The sequence below is a fragment of the Labrus mixtus genome, chromosome 2 (assembly GCF_963584025.1).
Source record: "Labrus mixtus chromosome 2, fLabMix1.1, whole genome shotgun sequence".
NCBI classification, from domain to species: Eukaryota; Metazoa; Chordata; class Actinopteri; order Labriformes; family Labridae; genus Labrus; species Labrus mixtus.
The window spans coordinates 22,541,353-22,568,662 of record NC_083613.1 but is presented as its reverse complement, the minus strand read 5'-3'; the positions used below and the strand labels follow the sequence as shown (position 1 = coordinate 22,568,662).

Genomic DNA, 27,310 nt, shown 5'->3' with positions numbered 1-27,310 from the left:
CCAGAGGATGAGAAACGGGGAATAGGGCAATGCCTCAGCATTGCAAGAAAATGCTGTTTTAATGGATCATATCCCAGAAGCAGCTTAGAAAGCTGGTGGAAAACTGTCTCAATCAGATAACTTCTCTCAAACCAATCTCGTATCTTCCTCAACGCGCTCCCTGAGTCTAGGCACCTACCTACTCACAAATCATCTCCCTGCTGACTGGCACCCTTTAAAATATCTCTGAGGTGTGAGATCACCGTTCGCTCCCCAAGCCAGCGGAGCAGCTGCCGTCAGGCCCTGAAAAGAGGATGAACCAACTCTCTAGCCTCTCCCCCCTCAGACAGGCACTGTGGAATCTGCTCCCATGACCCCCTCTGCAGTAGAATGTGTACCAGCAGTCGCCGACACAGCACACGTGTCCGGGGAGCTTCCTCATTGTGGTCATTTTCTGACCCCCTCTGGTCCTCCCAACTTAGTTAGTTACATCATAACTGAGCCCGGCTGATTTCACCTCGTTGAAAACTGTGAGCATACAACAAAACAACACACTGCTTTATCCGTCCTCTTCTAAATCCCATATGTCACAGGGAGAGCTGAAACTGGGATTTGTTATATGTCAACCTTATCTGACTCTTCCCATGAACCAAGGTGTTCAGGAATGTCAGGAACTCTGTCCGTGTCAGCAAAGAGGCTGAGGATATTTCAGGAGACGATCACGGTAGCTCAATATTTGTATGCGAGACACATGCACTCGAACCGTGAACTCACTTGGGCAAGTGTCGAGAGGGGGAAGTCTCTTAAAGAGTCTTCAAATGAAGACACTAAAATGGAAGCGGCAGCGGGATGTCGATCTTTTTCAATTAAACATTGCTCAACTACGCTGGAGTCAGAGATGTGCGAGTATGTGGGCGCGTAGGGTGCAACTGCAGGGAGCAGAGCAACGTTTTTTGTTCTTTATGCTGATTCCCCTCGAAAATTTTAAAGCAGCTGCCTGCCACTGAATATGTATGCACCTACAGATTGAGCGAGAGACAACCTTCCCTGTGAGCATTTAAATATGTGCTCATATGGTAACAGAAACACCAGGGCTTAAACTCTCTTCTATTCTCACATCCACCATTGTTAGAGGAGGATTACAGCAGCAGAACATCTATCAGAGCAGACGGAGGGCCCCGACACACCAGGCCAGAGGCAGCCATCAGACACTGTGAGTGCGGCTGAACAACGCCCAAAGTTTTTTTACGGTATGTTCAGCACAATTGGAGCAAATTGGCCCCAGCATCGGCAGCTGTTCTGCCAATGAAGCATAGGTGCAGAGGCTGTCAAGCGACATGCAGCCAAGTTATTCTTTCATGCAGTTTATTTTATTTTTTATTTTTGGCTCTTCTTCTACAGGCCCAAAAATACATTTGGCTGATGTGCAAATCAAGGCCAAACTGTAGATCTGCAGTTTCAACTTTTAATCACACGAATACAAAATTGGTCCAACAAGAAAGACTCAGCAGAATCATGGCTGTGAATAATTTGAAACTGTCTCACGCTTCTAAAAAAAAAAAAAAAAAATGTATGGCCATGTTTAATTTCCATTCAGCAAAAACAGCGGATTCAAAAATGGTATCAGAGGTCTGTTTTCAGACCTACTACAAAACAAAGTATCTGAAAACAGACTTTATGGAACATCAGAGAGGTTGTTGTTACTAGATACAGGTCCTGCGTCCCTGACACTTAAATACAAAATATGTGATGAATGTATTATTTATGAGTCACAGGGATGCTCCTCATCTTTCCTCAGTGTTTCCAACACATACACCTTTCCGAGGTGGACCGTCCATCTTTATTTGCTGGCCATTTTAGGCATTCTTCTTTTTTGTTATCTGTATATAACTTCCATCTTAGGTCATACACAGATATAATAACAATCTCTATCTAAGTAGTGAGAATAGAGTCTGGTACAGGCTCAGAGACATAAGCTTCTTAGATGCAATGATTTTGGTGCAATGTCTCATGACATGTTATCTATGAAACATTAATGCCATTGAATTTATTGATGAGTGATTTTTTTTTTCATTTTGTCTCTATGTAGATAGGACAGAGAGTGGGGAATGACATGCTGGAAAGGAGTCACACGTCGGACTTGAACCCGGACTGTCCGCTTGGACATCATTATTTGAGTTGTGCTTTTGGAACTTCTATTACTTGAGTGACTGGCTAATACATACATTTCTCTTCCCCTTGCCGTTTTCACACCATGACCGGACAATTGTCAACATGCACTGTGATATAACCAATGAGGCACCTGGAAAGGGGTGCTTGTTTTCCACACAACCCAGGCCGTGTAGAGGTTACTTGAGCTTTCAGACTAATCTTAGGCCGTAGAGCTATGTGACAGACACACTGCTGCAGTCTGCTCCAACATGATCAGCCCAGAGTGTCTTGTTATAGCAGGGCACGCAAGCATATTTACCAATCATGCATTCAAATATGAGAACGAAGCTTTAAAGGTTGTTTTAAACACGAAGCCCCATCTTACTTCAGAGTAATTAAACCCTACCAATGCAGAGAAATAATGGCAGAATGAAATTTACCCATAGCAAAACCACTCCTATAATCTAGCCAAAGCTTTTTATGGTTACAATACATTGTAGCTCATAAAGTAGACAAATAAAACAGTTCAATGGGCACATTTCTGTTTGTCAGGCCTCTTAATAAAGTTTACCGGCAACAACTGCCTGGTCATTGAGTTTGCAGTCCTCGGAAAGACATCCCCAGACTGTTGGAGAGCCAGAGGTCAAGAATGTCCGGCTTCTGGTAACTCAGTACATGTACAAATCAATCCCAGCATCTCACAGCAACTGAGATGACAGGGCAAGGATACAGATGTAGGCCTTGTGAAAGTGCGATCCTGAAGGCCTTTCCGGAGGTAAAACAATCTAATGTAGAAGTCAATTTTAACAAGAACGCCTTCATGATAATGACGACCAAACGAAGAAGGGTTGTCGTGACAATATGGAGGAACAATCTTCTCTATAATGATTCCTTCATTAGAACCAATATTTTTGTGAATCAGCAGTGCATTCACAGATATGTCTGCATGTACAAATTTTGATTCTGAAAGCTCTGCGTCAAAAAATACAGTGCATAAAACCGTGTTAATGGTCATTCCAAAATGGTGTCATCACAAAGACTGTCCGGCAATGAACTCTCCCATTCAACAACCGACACCAATTTCAGCATTCTCTGCAGCGTATGTAACAAAGCATAACAACTAAGGCCAGAGATATACAGTACGGGCTGCGTGGTGAATGTAATTGTATATATACACTTAACAATACACAATGTGTGTTACTGGAGGATACTTCTGGAGGGCACACCACAGAGCTCAGGCCGTAGACAGTTACAGACATGGCAACACTCGAGGAGGTTACTCTTATTTAACCTCACTAGTAACGTCAGATCAGCTCAGGCCACTGATGACCAGTGGAAAAGGGCAAACTGTTGGCATTGTCTGCACTGCTCCGCTCACAGATGTAATAGTCCCGAGTGTTTCGGTAATGTTGACCGTGTCAACTGGTGACTTCTAAAACGGAACTTTTTTGTCCCAACTATTTTGACAGGTCAGTTTGTGGTTATGCTGTGAGGTGTTGAGGTGTAGATAATTGTGGACTAGGTTTATCAGTCCTAGTCAAAGTAGAAAATCCAGAAGCCCTGCAAGAAAAAACCTTTACATAAACTCTCACTCACTGTCCAGCAGCACAGTATTCATCTGAGCCTGTGGGGTCATGGATCACAGTATGTACATGACTTTCAGAGTCCTGCCTCCCTCTTGTGTTAAAAACAGGGACTACACCGTTGCACAGCAAAATACAACAATATCAACACAATGACAAATATCCTTCAAAGGTTTTATAAGAAATGTCAAATATGTATCGTGACAACACAGTGAAGCCTGAAATCTGGTGCTAGGATCATCATAAATGACACAACAAGGACCAGACGTATCGGTGTACAGACAAACTGACTGTGAAGTGTAACTGGCCTATGGAGGGGAAAATCCTATGGTCCATGTTTCTTTGTCATTAGCTCCCAAAGCAGAAAAAAACTGCAGACAAAAACTTTGCTGAGCTTGCAAGAGAGGTGGACGCACAGACACACGTAACAAAAGAACAGATCCCTCCTTTACTGCAAATCTTTGCTAATTTAGAAAACCTGGTTTACTTTTTTGTGAAGTATGTTTAGAGCAAAGTCTACCAGAGGCAATTATACAAGTCTCAACTACTTGTGATGTTGACATCATTTAGCACAATGCTTGAACAAACAAACAAAAAAAAATGAGATCATTAAACAAAACCTTTCGGCTCTCACGCAGCAATGAACTGCAGTGCACTATGACTATCTAAAATAATTGGTGACTAAATGAATGGTTTTATATGCATGTATAGGCATGTATTGTGTCTTCTTTTTCTATTAAATATGTTTTTGAGTGTTTGCCTTGACAACTCGGCACTCACATTTTATGCAATCTTAACACTACAGTGAATTGTATTGGGCTTAAACTTTGTCTTGTTTTAGCAGCGTGTGGTTGAATGTCTTCATAACGTCAGTACCTCATCACTAAACCTTGTTAACAAAGAGATGAGCAACTGTACTAAGGAATCTTTGACTAAAAAAAATAGCAAAACGAATACATTCAACAGTTCAGTGCACGTTTATCAGTATATCATTTTATATTATTTTATCAACATATATCAGTAGTGACTCAAACTAGTGGCTTGGTGTGGGAGGAAGAAAACACTGGTCCTTTATGGCTCATCTCTGCCTGTGTGACAAGGCCAGTGTGTGGGAGACGCCACCTACAATAAGCAGGCTGCCTTTTCTTTGGAAAAAACATTTCATTAGTTCTGATAGACAGCAATGTGTGTGTGTTTGTGTGTTTATGTGTGTGAAGGGAACAGAGGAGCACTGAATCTACCTACTCAGATGTTGAGGGATTATACAAAAGCACATTCTGGGGTTTAAATTATACTGCAATCATTTTGACCAATCAAGTTATAAATGATCATTTTTGCAACATTTTTAATTTGTGTTTACACTTTAAAATCTGTGCAAACCAGATGTTGTATCATGTGTTAGTGTCAATGCCGTATAACTTACTTATAATTCTTTGTTGTCACATACTTTTCTTTTCAAGAACATTCAGCTCCTCTGATTTGTATTTTGAATTAGGCCAAAGGGTGACTTTGATCTGGATTCATCATGTAGATATATTGCAAAGATTTTGTTCACCATAATACAAATATATCCGCGTTGCATGGCTGAAAAGGTGCAGTTATTGTTTTTTGGTTTTTTTTTAAGTCAAGACCCAAAGTACATAACATATGAGCCACCCAGCTAACATTAATAATATAGATCTATTTAAACCCAGATAATTACGTGCTTTATACGCGTCCAAGGGTGTCATCGCACCCTGCCCTCATCCTGCCCCCCACCCCCCACCCCCCACTTTGCCTTATCACCGCTCTGCAGATCCATTTACCAAGCAAAGGTCTCTGATGAGTCATTCAGAGACGTTGAATCCTGTAAGATCACATAATGCTGAAGTCATTAGTCATGGTTGATGTGATAAAATTGAATACTAGGATGGAAAGGCAGCAGTGTAGGGTAGAAAATGGGTACCATATGTTCACGTTATTATTATTGGATTTTAAAAATATGACAGTTTAATATAACTTAATTCAATTTAAGGATTTGGTTATGGTTTGGAAACAAAAGTTATATTTTGTAGATGTATCTTGTGCCCTCGTTTTTTTCCACAAAATCAAATCAGCCAAACTTGGTTTCAGATTTGAATAGAACAGTAATTTTAATTTATTTCTGTAGCAAGCTGCACTTAGAGATTGAGAACCTGTCATGTAAAAAGTACAGAAAGGAAAAATTAGAACCCAATCATAAAATTATTTTATTTCCATTAAATTCAAATAATTAAAAAGTAGCTTTACTGTCATTTGTCTGTGAAGGTGATACTTAACAGGGGTTATAAATCCAAGTAGTTAACAAAGCAGTAATTGCAGCTTCTCAATACAATGGGTTAGGGTCATAGAGGGATGGTTTGAATGGTCTCTATATGTTTTCTAAGATACTGTAGTACACAGTATTTTCCTCACTAAAAGTTAAATCCCAGTATTTTTTGTTACGAGTCCATAAATGTTAACATTGATTCTCATTGTATAATCTCATTCAAGAATTGGAAATCATTTGTACTTGGAATGTGAACTCTGATCTATCTCAAAGTTGTTGTGCTATAACCTTTAACACTTACCTTAAACAACCTTTAACCTTTTATCCACCAGCTCATGTAAAATAATCTTCCCACTGAGGGACTCCTGTATATGTCATGTAATGCAGATATCCACACATGCGTCAGCCCGGTAGCTACAAGCCTCATGAGAACCCAACACCACATATTCTGTCATTCAACATGTGAAGATTGGAAACACCTGACCAACACAATTTGGACTCATCTTGGAAACGTTTTAAGTCAGGCCTGCAGAGAGGTTACTGCAGGGTTCCAGTATTGCATCATGAAGCGCTTGAAGAATTTTCAAAAGGATAAACAATGAGCATGTTAAAGGACAAAAGGCAATCTTTTTTTTTTTTAAATAGGACTTGCTCCCCTCAGAACATTTACAATGTTGTTTTTTTCTGTTTGTACACCTCGTCGACTATGACACATAAAGTGTGAATACATATCCCCTACCCAGAAATGGGCCGACACATTCTAGGTCCAAACATGGTTACTGATCCTCCATTACAACCCTGCTGCCCTGTGATTGACATGTGCACACTGCAGCTGTCAATATGCACATATCATAGTTTGGAAGACTGTATACATGTGCTCTATGGAAACATATAGTCTATGACCATTAACCTATTTAAAGCTGATCTATCTACTACCACTCTTGTGCACCCTGTGACCCAGGTTCTGGGCATTTTAAATCTATAAATTAGATTTTAGGCAAACAGACACATTTGAGATGACAAATGTCAAGAGTGAAGGTATTCTGTACAACACTTTAAAGCTAGGTTTAGCATGTTGGAAATATATAGATGAAGCCCAAATAATCTGAAAGTAAGGAGATAAATGGAATGCTCAATGTGAAATCATCAACTGTTGTTTCCTACGTACCTTTTGTTTGGATGAAAAATGTCTGTCAAATATGAAGGTTATAATGTAAGGAAAACTTTAATAACATTTTACTTAGACTATAAATCACACAAAATTAACCAGGGCTCTTATTAAGAAACTAGTTTCCACAGGTGGGCTGTGCAATAAATCACAATAACTCATTGTTATCCTGATACGAGCACTCAGAACTAGGGATGCACGATCTGATCCTGGTATGACAATGGGCCGAACCAAAGGACTGATCCATGAGGCTGATCTGTCTAGTGCAGTTTTATTCTATTCTTTGTTTACAGCAAGCATGTGTAGGTACTAGATCTCTGCCATCGGTGCGCTGGCAGGCCTTTTCATCTTTCTTGTCAGAGCCAACATAGTACAGAGGATGCTAACAACAAAGGCTAACAACAAAGGCATAGCAGTTCGGAGGTATTTCACGCTTGTTAAGCCAACAAATTCTACGACTACTTGCGATATCTGCAACGCAAATATTTTTCGAGGGGTGGTGGTAGAAAGACAAGTTGAAGCAAACACAGAAGGCAGAAAAAAAACTAAAAGAAATAGTTAACTTTGTCGGCTGCATTGCAAAGACACTAAACTTCCAAGTGAAGGTTTGAAAGCTCCTAAACACTCGGAACCACTGAATAGTTTGTTGTCATGTTGATATTTTTCTGAGAGTGCTTCACCTAACCGCTATAAGAACGCTTCAGAACACTCAACAGAGCAGTCAATGGATGTGAAGACTATAACCTTCACTGCAGATACCTGGAGATCTGACATTATGTCAGTGCATTGCTACAGACTAAAAACGTCCATGGATCACACACACAGCAGGGACTCGGTTTTAACTGTGAACAAGATAATGCTTTATCAGTTCACATAAGCCTATAACATTTTGAGACAAAGCAATAAAAATGAAAAAACCACGGACACAGCTTCGGCTCGAGTCACTCCTAATTCCAAGCATTCAAGAGTCACAGCTGAATAAAATGTGTACGTTCAACATCAAAGCCGGCTGGCCCACCATGGTGACTACGACCCTGACAAACCCACTGACAGCTGTGTCAGACCATGAGAAGCACACAACAGGAAATTCAAACTAACTGCTATATTTAGGCCGATGTAAGCAAGGGCAAAGTCTCCATCAAAGGCTCAGACGGTCAACTACCACTGATGTATGTGAGGTATGACATAATACAGGAAACAACTGTGCCGGTTTACAGGGGGAAATGATATGCAACAGCAATAATTTAACTTCACTGCTGGGCAGCTTCCTATTGTCACAGCTTGTGGAGAGAGAAATATCATGGCCATGAGATTGCACTGCTGATAACAAATCAAATTACAGTCTGTGGAGATGGGATAATTATCTCTGTTGTCTGTCACATTAGCCTCTGGGGTTTTAAAGAGAATATATGACCCTGTAAAATACACATCACAAGTTTTTGTTAAATTACACATTAACAATATGTCTACAGATGCTTTTTTTCCCCAAAACAACGTATTCCTGAGAGTTAAAACAAGAGCAATGATGAAACAACATCAGTCAGAGCAAACTAACAGCTTTGAGTCCAATCAGACACCGGTGCAGGCAGGCATTGCAGTGCACAGGGTGTACAGAATTTTATTTGAAGATAATAATAAAAAAGATATCACTTCAAATAACAAACACTGAATTCAATGAGCTAATTTTGCTTAAGTATCAGACTTGCATACATGACAGGGATGAGCAAATAAAGTGAAAATGCATTACTGAAACAATAAATGATGCAAGTGGGGGAGTCAACCTACCACTATCAGCTGCAATGATCCTGATATTTCTCTACTACAAGCTGAAAATAAGATCAGTATAAAGGAAAAACAGTCATTAAGGCGATGTCTTCACAGCCTCCAATACCTTGAAGTTTAATCTGTTTTAGGTGACATCTATTTAGATTTAAGGAATCATTCATTTGCCAATATTCAGGAATGTATTATGTGTTAATATTGCAGCTGGCCCCTGTTAACGCTCCTGTGGGGAATTTTAGCTGGTTATTAAACAGACTGAAAATAATGCCTTTGCCCCTTTATTACCTACAAAAGCAAAAGAGGCCATCAGTAGAAACACTGATTATTTCTAGTTAAATCATATGCCTTCAACCTGCTACATGGTATGTGTCAAACAAGGCAAATAAGTTAAATAAAGTTTTTTTCATGCCACAGGTTCTTTGTGAATTGCATGTCAAACGTTTAAATAAAAAGAAAACACTACAAACTACAAGACACAAGTAGCACATGGATTAATCATCTTCTCTGTCTACATGGGTCTCCAAAATCGACTACAGCTTAACAGCTTTAAAACTCTATGAAATCTATCCGCAGCCAATTATAAATGCCATCCCTATCTTCAACAAAATGCCTTTGTGTTCTCCATTTTCATTTTTTATTAAAGTACAGGTGTTGTTGTGAAGGTCACTTCAACACAAACAGTTGCGCCATCAGTCAACACTGAAACGAGACACCGGCATTGACATCAACACACCAATGCTGCGCGACATAACGGCCTTTTGAACCGACGACATTAATTCAGTTAGAGAGGAAAGATCTGAATCTACACTTGCCTTTTTAACACCTCACTTCTCTCTCCTCGTCACTCACTACGACAGCGATCAATCAGAGAGGCATGAGCATGCTCGAAGTTTCAATGTGTTCTACATCAGACTTGAGTACATTCTACAAATGGATGAAGTAATCATAAGGAGGCTGTTAAGCTGTCATTATTTTGTCCTGTGCCGTCTCGTCATCAAAAACTGCAGCTCAAGGTGGTGCCAGAATACATCTTGGTTTAATTGTTAAAAAGTAAATGTGAAGACAGAAAGAAGAAAACACCCTGCTTACTTTGAATAGTGATCATCCTTAATTTGTTTACTCAATGATTTGACAGCTGTGAGTGGGACCATGCGCTGAGGCTGCTTTATTTGGTGATGAATGTTACTCAGAATTTATAGACTCAAATGAGTTTGCTTCAACTGAGTTTGATGAAACACTGATGTCTTTCTATATCACATATCCACTGAAAAAGCTTTGTTATGCTTCACTCCTTGGAATTGATTCTTGCTCAAATAGTGTTGATCATGGATTAGCATTATATTTGTGTTGCAGTACAAACAATCAGTATCTGAAAGGTTCTTTCAACAACACTCGACACTGGCCTTTATGTACCAGGTATTTCTAGAATCCTAAAAGATTCTTTGAACTCTCTTAATGAACAAATGCTTCTTTCTTTGCAGGATCCAAAAATATTAAGTGTTTCATCCTGTTCCTAAAGTAACAGCCTTGTTTACTCTTCAGGTAACCACCAACTGTAACCTTCTATTGATTAAGACAAGGATCACTCATTGGAAGAATGATGATGCAGAGTCCTGTTTGTCCATAACGTCACATAAGCTTGAAGCAGGATTTATATATATATATGTAATGCTCATTATTCACATCATTGGCTGAACATATTTCCTAAACCATTAAGTAAACACAAATGACCTGTTGACATTAAGACTGTGCTCCTTACAAATAAATGTATCGCTGCAGTCTGCAGATGTTACAGAATCGATATGGCTGCAAAGCTTTGAGGACAGTTTATAAAGATAGTTGACCTATGATGCAGTTCACAAGAACACAGCTCTGGGGTTAAAATATTTTAATGTATTTGTAGGACCTCTGAGGACCTGAATTGACGTGTTTTAAGTTGTGGGATCCTCAAAATGCCTCTGCTGTTATTCTCAACAATAAAGATACGATCGTATCACGGCCTCTGTATCGTGATACATATTGTATTCGTGGGGTTGTGGGAAATACCCAGCCCTAGTGGGCACAGTGACCTTTAACTGCTGTTCTTTGAACATCACCTGTTTTTCTTATTTGATTGTTGTCACTTGTTGTCACCTCTCAAGAACTGAACACTCATGAGTGGTTTTGCCTTTGAAGATACATTTGATACTTTCCAATGAGTCAAAAACAGAAACATTTAACAGTATCCTGTTGATCATCAATGTTAGGACAAAATGAACTTCAGATAACCTATCTGTTAAAAGACTATTTTTGCAGTAAACTCAAGTTTGTATTGTTTGTTATATGTACTTTGCAGCCTGATGGAGCATGTTGTTAGGATGAGACCACACAGGAATATGGTCACATCATTTAATACATCAGGCTGGGTAGTTGAGGAGCAAAGCCTTATAAATCTTTTATCCTTTCTCCCATCCAAAAGTCTTCACTTCTGGTTTATGTTTAAGCTCGTATTACAGTGCTGTCATCTCCAAAGAGCCTAGATCATCCAATCTTTTTTATATCCATATTTTTCAAACATCTGTAATGTATTTCCTATTTGTAAAGCTGTTTCAAATCCTTTATCCTTCGGTAGAAAGCGTTGCCACTCTCTTAAAAGGTAACACTGCATGTCTGTGTGTTGCAGTTACACGTTTATCCCAACAGAGGGAGCTGTTGTATTAAATATAAACCATTTACTCCCAGTGCCGCATATAGTGATTTAGTTTTTAACAGCAATGTTGAGAAATTAAACACTGCCGATAAACAACTTCACATAATACAAGCAGCACCCAAAGTCATGCAATTGTCTTATCTGACAATCACTGTGGAAGTGAATGGAATTTTGTGTGTGATTCCTAACGTGTAGAAGACATTTGAAAACTTCAACAGCAGGATCCCTTCCAGATAAAGTCCTTGTTACCTGCTCACTGTGAGCTGGTTAAACTGGGACTATTTCTTCAGAGGAAGCTGAACAAGTTCCAATGAAAACCATCAAAGAGACAGCAGCTGTGCTTACCTTCTTGTTGGAAGAGCTTTGGTGTGTACAACCAGAGTCCAGGTTGTTGTTGGGGGCAGACACATTGTTCCTGAGAGAGGGAGACCGCAGCCCTTCCTCCCCTTCTCCTTCCTCCCCCTCTTCCTCCTCCCTTCCACTCTCAGCCGAATGTTCAAAATCATCGCTGTCTTGGTCCATCTCCTCCTCGTCCTCGTCCTCCTCTTCTTCCTCCTCGCCCTCCTCCCTCTCCTCTTCCTCCCTTCCCTGCTCCTCCCCTCCCTCTGTCCTCTCCTCCACCTCCTCCTCCTCCTGGTGACTGCTGCTGTTGTTGTTCTCCTCTTCTTCCTCCTCCTCCTCCTCCTCTTCACCCAGGGGCTGGCCTCTTAGCCGCCTCTGCTCGGACCCCCACATCCATCGCGCTCCTTTGTCTCCTCCGTTTACTTCGTTCGGAGGGCCCTCTTCGTCGTCCTCGCCCTCATCGTCTCCTCGGGGGCCATTGCTGGCTCCTGTATCAGATGGCACCCATGGCTGTTCTCTCTCCCCATCGACCTGCGACGCCTCAGGCTTTGAAGAAACGGATACAAAATGAAAAAAATCTATTAGTGGTACTTCTATGCCCAGAATAATCTTGTCTAAAAGTTCCTAGAAACCTATACAAATGCAGCTCTTAAGCTACTTCCCCACAATCAGACTTGATTGATCTCTCTTTCTTCACAACATAATCTAATAATCTAGTTTAAACCCACAATTTTATCTTTAAAATTATTCTATGTATATGTGGCTGTACAACAATACCTATGTTAGCCACCTAAACTGACAAAAGGGAAACGATATTGTGTAAAAATAACGACAGTGCATTGCTAGCAGAGTACACAGTACAAACAGGGTACACACTCCAAGACAATCGGGTTGATTTTGGACCTGATTCCCTCCTTCAGAAAAAGCAAGTAAAGTTATGATTTTCTGATGGTCCTAATATGAACTTGCCAGATGTTCCTGTGGTGCGAGAGGTGTTAACAGTGATCAAATCTGAGTTATTATTATAAATCGTAGTTATTACACGTTTAATGTTTATAATCCCGGTAACAGGGTACCCCGAGGTCAGCCGAGCATGCAATCAGTGAATTATCATGTGAAACAAAAGAATAACTAATTGGAAGGAATGCACGACTGATCAGCCACGGTTCATTGTCGGACAATTTTTTATAAAAAAATACGTGATTGGTCAATCCGAATTAATGCAACAAGTCACCAAAGCAGATCACCTGTGGTTATTACCCTGGTGTCTGCGGCTGAGAGAAGCACTGTGTGTACCCTTTTAATATTTAGACTATTTGCACTGTTTAGCCTATTAAATAGGCTTGTTAATTTTTCTTCAGTCTGTGTTAATTAATTCACATAAATTAACAGATTTATCTAATGAATCAGCCCATTGTGTAATTCAGTTGTTCCAACTGCAGGATACTTGTTGCATTGCTCCTTCAGAGGGTTTTTGTATTGCTCTGTTGAACAAAGTAAAATCATGAATCAGGATGACTTTTTTGGTCCTTTTATCAGGCAACGCTGCCACCTGTATGAGGTACAAGTGCACTACAAAGCTAAGCATAGTGACCTACCGCTAAATCTGCTGCTATAACAAACACAAAATATGATCAGTGTGTGCAGTGGATCAGCAGATCACACTCAGTGATGATTGGTATCGCAATCAGCAGCACAAAATAAATGTGATCGGGGCATCCCTACTAATTAGGAAACAAGTTGACTGAAGGAGGAAGCACTACAACTCCAGCAAAGTAATTTTACTCCCCTCAACATGTACCCCACTACTTACAACCGTAGTTTGACTCTTTTTCTCAGTGAATTTTCAGAAAAAGTAGTTCAAAAAACGATCACTTAGTCTTCCTGCCATGTTTGTTCATTCTGAAGTTGCATTTGACCGCAAAAGAGTTTGCAAGATTTCCAGTTTTTAAAGTTTGGACTCATGAATAGATTCTGTTATTGTTTGCTGTTTAGTCATATGATCGTTCTCCACACGATGGGATCAAGTCTTTTTAATCTATTATGATTTGTGGTCATGTGTGGGGTCTCTCACATCCTCAAAATCTGTTAAAAAAAATTTAATCTGTATGGAGGCTGTAGTCCTCCAAGGGGGCGGCCCAGGTTCAAATCCAACCTGTGGCTCCTTTCCCGCATGTCATTCCCCTCTCTCTCTCTCTCCCTGATTTCCGACTCTATCCACGATCCTATCTCTCAGATAAAGGCACAAAAAGCGAAAAAATAAATGTTATAAATCTTTTAGTGTGGGTCAGGTTTTAGGTTCATGAAAGCCAGCAAAATGTCAGGCGTGAGGTTTTTTTCACACTTGTGATGATTTGAATATTTTTCATTGCTCTAGTACCAAAGGAGGACTAGGTGTCGGCAAATACTCGGGTCGAGGAAAAGGAATCCGTATCAAAAAAGGAAAAACGGTATCCTGACATCTGTACATGTTTCAGTTGGTCTTACCCTTTGCTGCAGCTGCTCTTCCACCTCTACTACCCGGTTCATGTGCTCATCCTCATCCCCCTCCTCTGCCGCCTGCTGAGGTGCCCGGGCCGTAGAGGAGGCGTTACCTCGCACTGCCGGACCCCCCGGCCCCCGACTCCGCCTGCTGCTGCTGCCCCCCGACAGCAGATCCTGGTTCATTTCCAAAAGCCAGCTTGCTACCTCCTGGACCTTCGCTAGGCTGTCTGAGGAGGAGAAGGGCTTGGCATTCTGCACAGAGACACACAAAAAAAAGGAAAAAGGACAAAGATGGTCAACATTTGTTAATTGTTTTTACAACTGCTTCTTTTTGAACATCATTGTATTAAATGCAAGCTCATTGCATATTTCCTCTAAAGAAACATGTGAATATCCCTCTTCACATTCCATTCTTGCCTCTAATAAAAATAATGAAACATTTGCTGTGGGCAGGAGACAAGGACAAAAAGGTGGGAGTGATTGTGTTTGGCCTCAGATCACACAGCGCTTGGAAGAGGAGAAAAGCCTTGAGAGCTCCTAGTGTTTCAGCTTCCAACAAAGCCAATAAACAAAGTCCAATCTGTCAAATACAAAAGCTCAACACTGTCTAAATGTACCAGAAGCTTTCCCAAAAAACTCTCCTTAAGATTTGTAGTGTCTACTTACAAGCGTCTGACAGATGAAAGACATGTTGCAGATCTTCTAAATCTGCTGTGATGATGCTGCGAGTCCACTAGTTTATGACGGCAAACATGGTGAGTAAACACAGAAGTCACGTAGTATGCCTCTGAAATGTCTTGAACTACACACTGTGTATGCACCAGAGCTCTATCTAAAACAAAACAGCTTGTCCCTCTAACACAGCGACGCAGACAAGCAGCAGTGCTAATCTGTCATCATCAAGGCATCATTACTTTGGAGCTAAAGTTTCTTTGAGTCCACACATGTTCTTGCACTTACTGGCAGCTGAATGCAAAGTTGTAACTGCAATGTAATTCTCTGTTTGAAGGGCAAGTAACAAAAGGGAGACTGAAAGATGAAATATGGAAAGGAGGGGAAGTGCAGACTAAACATTAGCTGTGTCTGTAAAGAAGATTGGATCACACTGTTGGAAGGGGAACACTGCTTCTGCTTTTTCTCCCTGGATATAAATGCTGATGGGTGAATTCAGGGTCATGTGATGCTATAACAACTCCTAGAGACAGAGAGACAGCTCTACTGTGAATGTTAGTGCTCTTATAACATTATGTTTTCTGTGACAAACAAAGCATGCTACAGGTAAGTAGTACACATGAACTAGAAAGTTATTCAGTGATCACAGGCTGAGGGCGCGGTCACACTGGCCATCCGTACCGTGCTGTACCCAAGCACGATTGCCCCCCCCCGCAGCGCCATTCCCCCGCTGGCCGGCACGGCCCGCGGTCACACTTCACAGGACTATCCATGCCTAAGCACGATTACCTCTTGTACATAACGTCGTTATACAACACATGCACGCTTTATGTTATTATGAAGCGTGCTCAGTTTACAAACAAGCGGACGAGAGAGAGAGAGAGAGAGAGAGAGAGAGAGAGAGAGAGAGAGAGAGAGAGAGAGAGAGAGAGAGAGAGAGAGAGAGAGAGAGAGGCACAGTCGAGTCCACGTCTGCACATCAGAGAACAACACAGAGCATGACAGCTACTTTACTGACTTTACAGCTTATTTTAAGCCATTTTAATCAGACACAGCCATAAATAAAAAAATAAAATAAAATAGACGCGCGGTGAGTCCATGAGTGAGTCCGCGCGGACGCCCGCACATCAGAGAACAACACAGAGCATGACAGCTACTTTGTGGCTTATATTGTGTCATTTTAGTCAGATACAGACATGAAACTCTGGATTTCTCCTTAATGAAGGCTGTCAGTGTTGTGTACCCGCGTGCTCGTGCATGAAGTGTACCGTGCTGAAGCACACCTCTCCGAAGTGTGCCAAAGCCAAGGAAGTGTACCGTGCCTGAGCACGATACAGAGCAGTCACACTGGTCAAACGAACTGGACTTTAGCGTTGAAGCGTGCTTGGGCACGGTACAGATGGCCAGTGTGACCACGCCCTGAAAGACCAAGCAATAAAAGCTTAAACGTACTTACTATAGCTATCATCAGTGTTTAGTATTTCGCTATGTGACAGTATTAACAGACTGGTTCAATACTACAGTCCTTTAATAATAATATCCAAAGAAAGAACCTAACAAATACATATCCCACAAACATCCCCCTAATACTTCCCACCTCATACACTGCAGCACCTCCAGTTGTTCTTCAAATCTGGCACAAACCCACATTGCATACTATTTTCCTATATTTCTAGAAGCTATTTAAATAAATATCAGGTGGTTTCCTGTTAGACTGGAAGCAGTGATTCATGTCATCTTGTTATATCCCATTACACCCTGCAAAATCTGCAATTCCCTCCAGAGACGGACTCTGCACAGATCTCCCACCTGTGCAAACTGCTCTTCAGGATGAAGTGTGAAAAACACATAATATTGGAATACAACAGACAACAATGTTTGTCCTGTTTTCCTGATATGAATAACATGTAAGAGTCTCTGGGAAAGAAAGTGGGCTATGTGATGCACATTCAAGTCCTGACATATTGGTCTACGTAGGACTAATATTACAGATAAAATGCTTGTTGTTGTTAACTCATTGGTGCACGATGTAAAGTCGTTTATGAGTGCAGGCTCTGGCTCCATACTTTACATCAGCACTATCTGCAGCACACTTAGCAGAGCTTCTAAGCTGTCAAGATTCTCGGCACTAGAACTGGATGAAAATATTTATAATGTTAGATAATATTTCAAGGTGTTGTAACTTGTGTTTAAGAAAAGCAAAAATAAAAATGCATACAATTTAAATAATTACAAAGAAATGTATTTGAAGTTTGAGCTGGCTTCACACACAAACATGTAGTAGCAACAGCTGGAAGGCTTTCAAATGAAATATTTTTAACTGAAGTGCAAGAGCTGTACTTCTCATCAAATAGAACGAGCTGTTCCATCTCGTCTGAACATCTTGATGTAGATGATTTGTGGGCACTTGAAGTTCAGTCTTAATGTCTCCAAAGTGAGACTGTGCGAGCTGAGAAGGTTGAAAGTGCCGGACAATCTTTCCTGATTTGTGATGTAGACCCGAGCCATCAGTCTGATATGTTCATGACATACCAATATCAGATTGGATCTGTCCTATCTCTAGTGTAATGAAGTATAACTAGCTCTACAAAATATCAAAACACTTTGATGGAAAGTATTAGATTCACAAGTTCTATTTCCACTTCACCCCAGGGTGTATCTTTGAATGGAAGTGTTAAGCTATCATTGAAGCTCTGATATCACAAAAAACAAAAATAAAGTTTGTATACATGGTGATGTCAAAAGTCTTTATATTAAAAAAAAAAAAGTCTTAAAATAACCCAAAATGATGGTATTTAAAAAAATAAATAATAAAATGAATAAAGAGGTGTTTTAAAAAAAAAAGGCGTTGTTTTTGCTCCTTTTCTCTTCAGTAAATTCAGAATGCATTAATTCAGGACACAGGCTCAAAATTACATATATTAAAAATACAAAAACAATTCTGTTTCTACTTACTCAGCATTAAATTGGAAAGAAAGGCTTATGTAAATGAAGTTAAGTGGTGGGATGTGTGACTAATTGACTTGTTAGGTCAAAGTGGTTGAGGGGTGAGTAGGTAGCATGCAAATTAGTTCCCTCCTCGAGAGTGTCAAGCACTGTGACTGACAATGCTCTAGAAATAGTTTTATCACATTTTGATCCAGCAGAGTATGCACAGCCTCTGCTGTTTACAATACTCTCAGCACTATCTGCAGGATATTTAGCCGACCATCACAGCTGAAATGTATATTAAGGTTAAATTCTCTGAAATTAAAATGATAAAAGGCACCTTGGAAAAATCAGTGCACGATTCAGAAAGGTCTATATTTCTCCATCCTAAAGATACATTGAATGTCACATCTGTTATCAATCAACGTTCCCCTGCTTTACAAAGTGGTCCACATCAATATCAAACTATTGTTTTTACTTGAATGACACAGAGGGAGGACATTTGGTATGGGTTTGGAAATGTTTCAGTCTAATTTTGTAAACACATTTTGTTCTCTCTGGTTTCAAGCTTTTATCCTCTTGATCCATAGATTAGTTACATTCAGGGTTTCACTATCAGGCTCACATTAGGCCAGCTTTTCACCACTGGTCACACATATCACTGAGAAATAGTACAATTTGGTCCGTTGAATTGAACATAATCAGGTCTAATAGTTTTAAAAAAGGTGCCAATGGGCTTTTTAAATACCCACATGAGGCCTGTGGCTAATCTTAACTGTAACAAATTAAGGCTCAGCCATGCAGACTGCAGTTTCCAAATCTCCCCGATGCGCTCCGTACAAGATGAGAAAATGTATTTGAGAGGCTCACATACTTTATCAGTCTCAGTGAAAAACCAATTGCTTTGACCTTGAAGAAAAAGTCACTCGTTCCTTTGTCAGGCATGTCTCCTCTGTATGGTCGCACTGCTGTGGTGGGAAGCATTAGACCTATCTCAGATTGCAGAGCCCCCCCACCCTCGGGACCGCTGGTTCATTGCTGTGAGCGAGAAGAGGAAGGCTATGAATAGCTTAAGTTGTCCCTGCCTTTTACCGGAACCAACGATGTTTTGTAATTAGTTTCCTTTATAGAATGAAAAGTGTTTGTTGTTGTAATTGTTGTTCAAACTATTGTGAGCAAACAGGATGGGAGATTGACGCACACAAAAAAACATGTGCTGGTGATTAAACATGACAAATGTAACTGTTAGTTCTGTTTCATTTATTGGCAAATGACTGTTCAGATTTAGCTATAAAAGAGTTACTCTTTCATTAAAATGTTATCAATACACTTTTTGTTGGAAAGGTCCTTGACTAAAATGCTTCTTTAAATAAGCGAAAGGAGATTTTACATTTAGAAAACTGCAGTTGTGATGAAGCCTTCATTATGGTTGAATATCTTTTTGGGTCCGCTACTAAACACACAACAGATATGAAAGTCCAACAAATCTTATAGTGAAAGAAGACTTAGCACATGTAGTACTCAACACACAGCTTTCATTCTTCACTCTATTCTTAGTCCTTCAAGAGCTATGAAGTGGGCAAAAATAGCTTAAGGAAGCTGAGGAGGGAAGGTGTGAGTTTGTTTTCCTGAAATAAATGAACAACACAATGTACGAACAGTGTAGACAAAGGATAAAGAAGAACAACAAATACACAATAAGATTTGTTTTTTCCCCCCCAAGTTATGAAACTATGATCCAAGGACACGTGCTTGGATAAGTGTCAAAGACATGTAGGTGCGTCGTGTAGGGAAGTTCCTAGCAAATCATTTCTAGTGGTGCACCATTTGACCAACTGCTGACCCTAATCAGAAGATTCTCCGCCTGTTCAGTCGTGATTGATTACTGACTGGTCATTTCAACAACAGAAAAAGATTCAGTGAAAATCTTAGATCTTACAAAAACATGCCACGAGGTTTCATGCTCTGTGCACAGCGACACAGACACGCAAGCAAGCTAACATGTAGACTGTGTTGACATGAAGTGCCTCAGAGAGCTTATTTAACCAAAACAATTAAATCAAGGCTCAAAACATAAAAGGACACCACACAGATTTAAAGTTTAGACCCGAGCTTTATTGAACATAAACTTGAGTCACTTTCTATGGCGCCAGAGAGAGAGAGAGAGAGAAATGTTTTTTTTAAAGATACGTTCACCATGGTATTGTGGGGACTAAAACAGACAAACAGTATGTCATACACCCAACAATCTGTATGTGCAAATAGGGAATTGTTGTGCGCCAATATGTCTTATTTGCCTCCAAATGACAGAAATCTTTACACTCTTGGCTTAGTTTGTTGACAATTCAAACAGATTCTCTGTAAGTTTTCCCTGTAGCACTTTAAATAATTAATTTTAAGTGGCTAAACGGTCTTCCCTTTTCTCTGAGATGAATGTAGACCAGCCTTGACAATGTGTGCTGGACTCTCTGGGAGTGCAACATGCTGCTGATGGGTGGATGGCTTAGGGTCTCTCCAGTCTGGGCTGCCAAGTTGGCACTTCACAGATAACGCCACAGCTGTGGCACACACAGACATTACTTTAGCCTTGTTTAGAGACTCAACAGGGGCCACTTCAGTGAGAGAGGGCTTCTCTTGGATGATTTTAGACAGAGTTCGTAACACGCTGTGAGCAACAGGTTTTTACAAACTTTGGGTGGAAATCATCGAAGCAGCTGCCAACAGCTGCAGATCCGAGCACAAAGCTGTTATAAAACCTTTGTAAATCCAAACTACGACAAGAGCAAGTCGGTAAAGCTTAGTCTATAGTAGTAGACTATAGTCTGAAGTAGGGGCGAGCAAAATATCAAGTGTGTAAGATAAATCGATATATTTTCAACGAGATGTAGTTTATGTTGTGTTAAAATAACATTTTACATTTCTTCCGTACAGCCGCCAGTTCATACATTTCTCCTCTCATCGTCTGCCCCTCTTCACCCTGCTCCAACTCTCTCCCTCAAAAAACACCTGAATAACAAAATACACAGCTATTTGTATTTTGTTTTGCAGGAAAGGGACATTTTTTATTCAATTTATTTAAGAAGCGTTTTTATTGAACATTATTTTGTCTATTTCACAAACAGTTTAATTTGATGTCATTTTCATCTACATGTTGACATTGTGCAGCTAGCTGTTTGTAACCCTTGTGACATAGAATTTGGTCCATGTCGATTTGACTTAGAACTTAGTTTGTGTATTTCTTTACAGAAACAAATTCAGATAAATATTGTGCATCCCCATTCGGATAAAATGTTTTGGACCGTATCGCCCATCCCTAGCCAGTGTCCTCTATGTTTCTAAAGCTGCTTTCACACTTACAAAACTCACAAAATTCCTGAAAAGCTGCATGTGTGACAGCAAACAGCCATATTTTTCACTCTTTATATAGAGTTCCTCCTGCCAGAAGTATGTTTATTAATCTGTTGTTAATTATGTCGCTTCACTGCCTTCACTTACACCCGTTTCATTTATATTGGTTATTAATTAAATGTTTTGAAATTGAAGAAAAAATATTCCTATTAAACACCCTCAGTACAGTGACTTTGAGAGGGGAGACTTTTTTTTTTTTTTTTTTTAAGAGTTCAAGATTGCAAGTCAAAGTAACAGAACAAACTTTATTGAATTCGGTCAGTACCATTTTATAACATTAGTATGATTAAATAGGTGGAGAACATTTTCTTATTCCAGTTACTGAGGCAACTGCAAACTGATGACATCATGCCAACAGGTATGACGTGATTGTTTGGAGTTATATATACATTGTAAAAAGCTGGATATAATAATAACTATTTGCAATCATTCATTGTTCACTGTGTTCATGGGGACACTCTGTGCTTGCTGATTAACTGTGAAAACGGAGATTGGGGGTCTTAACAAGTGAAAATGATTTTCAGCTTTGAAAAAGATGAAACTTGACTTTAAAGAGGCTCAGTCGTTTCAAGGCTACCAGACATAACAAGCACATAACCCTGGTGTGAATAAGGAAAAGAAAGTCAAAGACTGAGCAGAACACCCCCCAAATGGCAGCGATAAATCACAAGAAAGTGACCTTAATAGAACAGTGGGAGAGAGAGAGGAAATATTGGCTGCACAAGCACAAACTGTAGTAACAGGTATAGATTGAGCAGAGGGTGTATGTTGGCTACACTTAAATTTAAAATATTAACACTGGGACATTAATTAGATTGAGCAGAGGAATGCTGATTTGAAGCTCCCTGACATTTTGCATCCTAATGACTGTAAAAAAAGTGGCAAAAAAAACCTACAGCGTTAATGAAGGTTTTGATTTCTTGAAATGGAATTCTTTTAGCCAGGAGATTCATTATAAAAAAATGTTTACAAGGATTCCTACAAAGTCAAGAAATCCTATAAATACCCTGTTTTTGATACCTTTGTGTCTCTTGTTCAATACAGAAGCTATCAATCGATGGTTCTATTTGCAGCAGGAGCCCTGTGATGTCTCAGAGGAAGAGAGTGAAACCTAACTCCCTGAGCTGTTTGAAAGAGGAACCAAACGTATCAACATTCATTTCACAGTTATTTTGTGACAATGCTTTCCCAGGAAAACAATAAATACACAATACAAAGGAGACATTAAGGATTTTATCTAAAAGCACTATGACTGTCAATCATCTTTTTCTTTTTTAATTGTTGCCATGCAACAGCCCAATAATACCACAACATTCTCCTTTGTGGATTTTCTATCATTACTCATGAGGGCTTAAATCTTGGTGGAAACTAAAAGAATCAATCTCTGCTACTGTGGAAATGGCCAACTGCCAGAAAGACTGGAAGGGACTTAAAATCCCAGTCAGTACCCGCCAACAACTACACGTGCATAACAAACACTGAAACAGGGCAGGAACCCTAGCAGCACCTGCTATGAAGCCTTAGTTAGAGCAAAAGTTACACCCTTGCTTACACACTGCTGGCACATGCACACAAGCACTCAGACGCACACAATCTTGTTTGGCTATTATTTGTTCCATTAGGGAAAAGCTTTTCCTCCAATTGATGCGGGGCAGCAATCCCTGTAAACCACAGGCAGTCTGAAGGCATCCATTTAAATGACTCGGCCAGCTGAAAGCAAGTCCACTGTTGTCAAGGCAGCAAGACGACCATTAAATCACCTGCGTCTATTAAATAATCAATTACTGAGCTGCTGCTCTCCCTGGTAGCACACTCCTTGAGGCTGAGAAATAGTTTTAGGAAGCAGATAAACAGGGACACTGGACTTCGCATGTGGGGTTTTTGACATGCCATCAAGCTCTGTAGGTTTCCCGCTTTGCACACCGGTGATGACAGAATGCAAACAGCCAGCCGATAAAGAGGCACGGGGACACGGATTACCTTTGGTTGAGGTGGGCAGCCAGTGGCCAGGCGGTGCAGCTGTTCTGAAGTCTGGCTGGAGAAGAGATCTGAGCAGCAAGCAGTGCGGCCCAGTCTCTTCATCAGAGAGGAGATGATGCTGCAGCCACAGCCACACATAGACTTGCTCATTAGTAGCCGAACTGTTTCGGGCGGTAAGAAGACGTGAGAGGAAAAAGAAAGCTGCAAAACAGCAGCTACTGTCTGGTTCTCTCTGAATCCCCTCAGTTGTTCAGCCACATGTATTCCACATGGTGCTACTCCACAGGTACTCCGTCGCTGAGATCAGGATGGTTTTATATACAGAAAGAAACCAACGCTCACTTTAATCCGCGGTAAGGGCACGTGAGTTTGAAAGTACAGTTTGTTGTTCCATTTCCCCTGTGATTTCTTCCCACTTAATCCACTTCCAGCATTATACTTGTATCTCTGAACAGCATGCGCCGCCTGCTGTAGCTCCCCCTATTTGCCAAACTCCCTCTGTTCCACAAAACACCTTCCTCTGATATTGCAAAAACCCACTCAAGATGCATCGTTTGCCACTACTTCTCTTCTGTCTGCCACATTTTCCATTTGTGTCTTTCCCCTCCCTCAGCTGCTGTGCTATGAGGATGCTTTCCCCGTCAATGCTGCTGCGACCACTGTACACCCCGCTCCGCCCCTCCCTCCGCCACCAACACTTGCAGCTCCAACAGTAAACCACTCAGACTGTGCTCCTCCAACTTCCCGATAGAAGTGCTTCTCTCGCATGACATCGGAGCTCCTGTTTGTTCTGTTAATTGAGGAGGCCGTGGATAGAATATTATAAAGAAATCCAAGCCACTCTGCATGCACCACAATGGCTGATAAGCAGGATACAGTCAGGATGCGATTGGGGGAGGGGTCCAGGGTGAGCGTTTAGGAGATAATAACTGAGCAGACAGCATCCTTGTGGTAATAATCTGTCACTGTGGTCGAGATTGCAGATGATGACTGCTACGATAATCAGGGAGATAGATTGAAACGTGTTTTTCTAACACAGCAAGAAAAGCTGAAGTCAAGTTAAAAATAACCCTCTTATAGTTTTAATAATATAGGTGGAAAGAGCAACTAGATTAAGCACATCCTTGTGAAAAGCATGCAGTGGTGCCGGTGTAAACATCTGCAATAAAAGTGCATCTTTTTAATTTCACAGTGTCTCAACATTTGTCCCAGCTTCAATGAGGGCTGTTCACCCCATCGTGAATCTTTGACCTGATGAATTCACAGACGTGCAGGGATGATGTGACCATTATTCCTCACAGGGGCAAATACTCAGCAGAGCTAATGAGGCTTTGGGCGGGAGAGATAGCAAGGATCGGTGTGCGGGGGTGGGAATAATGACAAAAAAAAAAAAAAAAAAAAAGGAACCGCAGCAGCTTTCTATTAATAGCTACACATAATAAAGCTAATTAACTGTTACAAATCATTGTCAGCTTTCACCACCAATCCACAGACAACCGTTATAGCATGCTGGTACTGTAATATACAAACCAACACAAACAAAGCCACACGTGACAGATAAAGCAAAGAATTTAAAACATGATGAAAAATGCATTGATGATTAGGCACTACATTCAACAGGGACACCATAATAAGTTTCTTTATTGATCATTGAAGTTATGATTTGAGTGATTGATTCAGAGAGGGTGAATCTGTTTACCTGCAGTTGAGTTTCTACACCAGTTTTATTTACTTGGCAGATTTTTGACCGTTTGTTTCCTAAAGTGACCTTGAGTTCTTGGACATTCCTGGATAATCTTTATTTTATAGACGATCTACTGTTTGGTAAAAATATTTGTCTGATTAATCAATGATAAAAACCCAGGTTTGGTATTGCAAATTGTTATTTATGTCTGCTTACCTTTGAGAATATTCCCGTTCAAGATTTCAAGTTTCAGGTTGTCCATTTTTAAATAATAAGAAGAGACCTAATGAGCAGGCAGTACTTTAGGGCAAGAGTAAGTCTGGGTTTACTTTACCGCATCCTTTAACCTCTTTATATTTTGGAGGCATTCAGGTTTCATTCACCACTGTTTCTAACTTTGCCATGAGTATGTTTTACAAAAAGAACAATTAAATCATGTTTCCAAGGATCCTTTAACCTTTAAATGCCAAAAAGGAAACAAGTTCAATTTAAATAAAGAAGCTGTATTCATGTATGTGCAGCTTTATTATCATCATGTATTCAGACAGAGGATCAAAGTAACCATGCCTCCTGTCTGTTTAGTCTGATCAGGGCTGCATAAACTGTCTGGGCTAATGATGCAAAGAGATCATCACTGGGATCGACTGCTTTTCAGGTGGTTAATGCAAAAATTAGATTTACTGTTTTTGCGGCATCAGTTAATTTTGTGTGAAGTGCAATACGCTTTGAAGTGAAGCTCTGACTGAATGCCAATTGCTCCCGATATGAAAAGGTGTTGGAACGGGTAATAATGAAGCACTTAAAGCCCATTCCATTCCCTGTGCTCACTCACTGGCACATCTCTGAGCGGTTGATAGGTGTGCTACTAAAGGTGACACCTTGCTGTGATTCATTACAACAGAGATTTCCTGAAACACCGGGTTGCCGTCTCCCTGGAACAAACATCACATCAGGAGAGAAATGGAACACAGCAAACAGAGACCTCTATCTACAATTCCCAGAAACAATCTGTAAAGAAAGTAAGTGTCAAACTGGAACAAGGACATAGGGTAGCAGTAAAGAAAGCAAAGCTACAAATAAAGTCTGCTGCATCAAACATGAAGGCAGTATAGTGGCAGCATGTATAATCTTAAATCAGAATGCTTCATAAGCAAAACGTTAGCATCACATTTATGGGTTTCTTTTTTGTTTTGTTGTTCAGGGCTAAAAGACAAGGCTGGGTGAAAGGGTGCCCAATTCATTATTTATGAATATTGCTTTTCCCTGTGTCAGCTCACTGCTTTGGTATCGATCCATAAAGCCTAGACTCACTGCAACCCCACCGAGGGTTTCAGAGGAAGACATGACAACACTGTGCAGCAGCTTTAGGGAGTAACCCCCCCCAAATGAGGTAGTTAGACTGGCATAAAATATGGCATCAGTTATGGAATAATTAATACATTGTGTTCATTCTGCAGCCCATAAAACTAATATTCTGCACTGTATTTACTGAACAAAAGCTGCACTAATCAATACTGAGCTCCAGAAAGATCTGTGCTGTTTCTTCTAGTCAAGAAATTGATGAGTTTATGCAATTTAAAGCTATTATCAAAACCGTTGTCCATTGGGGTTTTGACACACAAACCAAACTCCTGAAAACCACCTGACATTTTCAGTGTGAAAATACGGCTATTCAATTGTGGGGAGAAAGTTCGCATTCGAACTGTAACGAGCCGTTAGAATTCAAAATATACAGTCAATCAGCGTGTCAGGCAGTCTGAAGTAGTTTGCAGTTTGATCCAGCAGAGGGCGCTCTCAGCGTTACTTGACCATTGCATGCACTCTTGACCTCAGCAAATGAAGACAGTGGTCCAGTCTCGATGTCCACCCTCACACACTCACTGACTTTGGTGCGCGTTCCCGGTAAGTCTGTGAGGGCTTAGTGCTGTCCCACTGTCAAATCATCAAGTGTTTGAGGGATCTCTCGCTGACGTTACGAGCCCTGTCCTTAAGTGGGCATATCTGCAGACTTAACGTGAGGGAATTACCCATAGTTCATAGCATTGTGACGTGAAACATATGATTTCCCGGGGAAGCCCACAAGAATTGAAAGGTAAACAAATGCCATAAAATGGAAAAAAAGGTAGAGACGGTAAAAAAAGAGGAAGATGAAACCACGCTCTATTTACAGTCT

At 40.5% G+C, this 27,310-nt stretch overlaps 1 protein-coding gene and 1 long non-coding RNA gene across 4 annotated transcripts in view; one reads left to right on the top strand and one right to left on the bottom strand.

Annotated features, from left to right (window-relative positions):
- The window catches only part of LOC132989363 (uncharacterized), a 128,778-nt gene that overhangs the window by 29,863 nt on the left and 71,605 nt on the right, over positions 1–27,310 (top strand). The window lies entirely within an intron of this gene.
- The window catches only part of fbxw7 (F-box and WD repeat domain containing 7), a 120,189-nt gene that overhangs the window by 66,939 nt on the left and 25,940 nt on the right, over positions 1–27,310 (bottom strand). For 2 of the 3 annotated variants that reach the window (XM_061056894.1, XM_061056904.1), the window contains 2 exons: positions 14,469–14,717; positions 11,985–12,527 (listed from right to left, as the gene is read on the bottom strand). In XM_061056894.1, coding sequence (XP_060912877.1) covers positions 11,985–12,527; positions 14,469–14,648 — 723 coding nt within the window. In that variant the 5' untranslated portion in view covers positions 14,649–14,717. Of the gene's footprint in view, positions 1–11,984; positions 12,528–14,468; positions 14,718–23,453; positions 23,619–27,310 lie in introns of those variants that run through there. The other variant, XM_061056885.1, reaches the window with a different exon arrangement.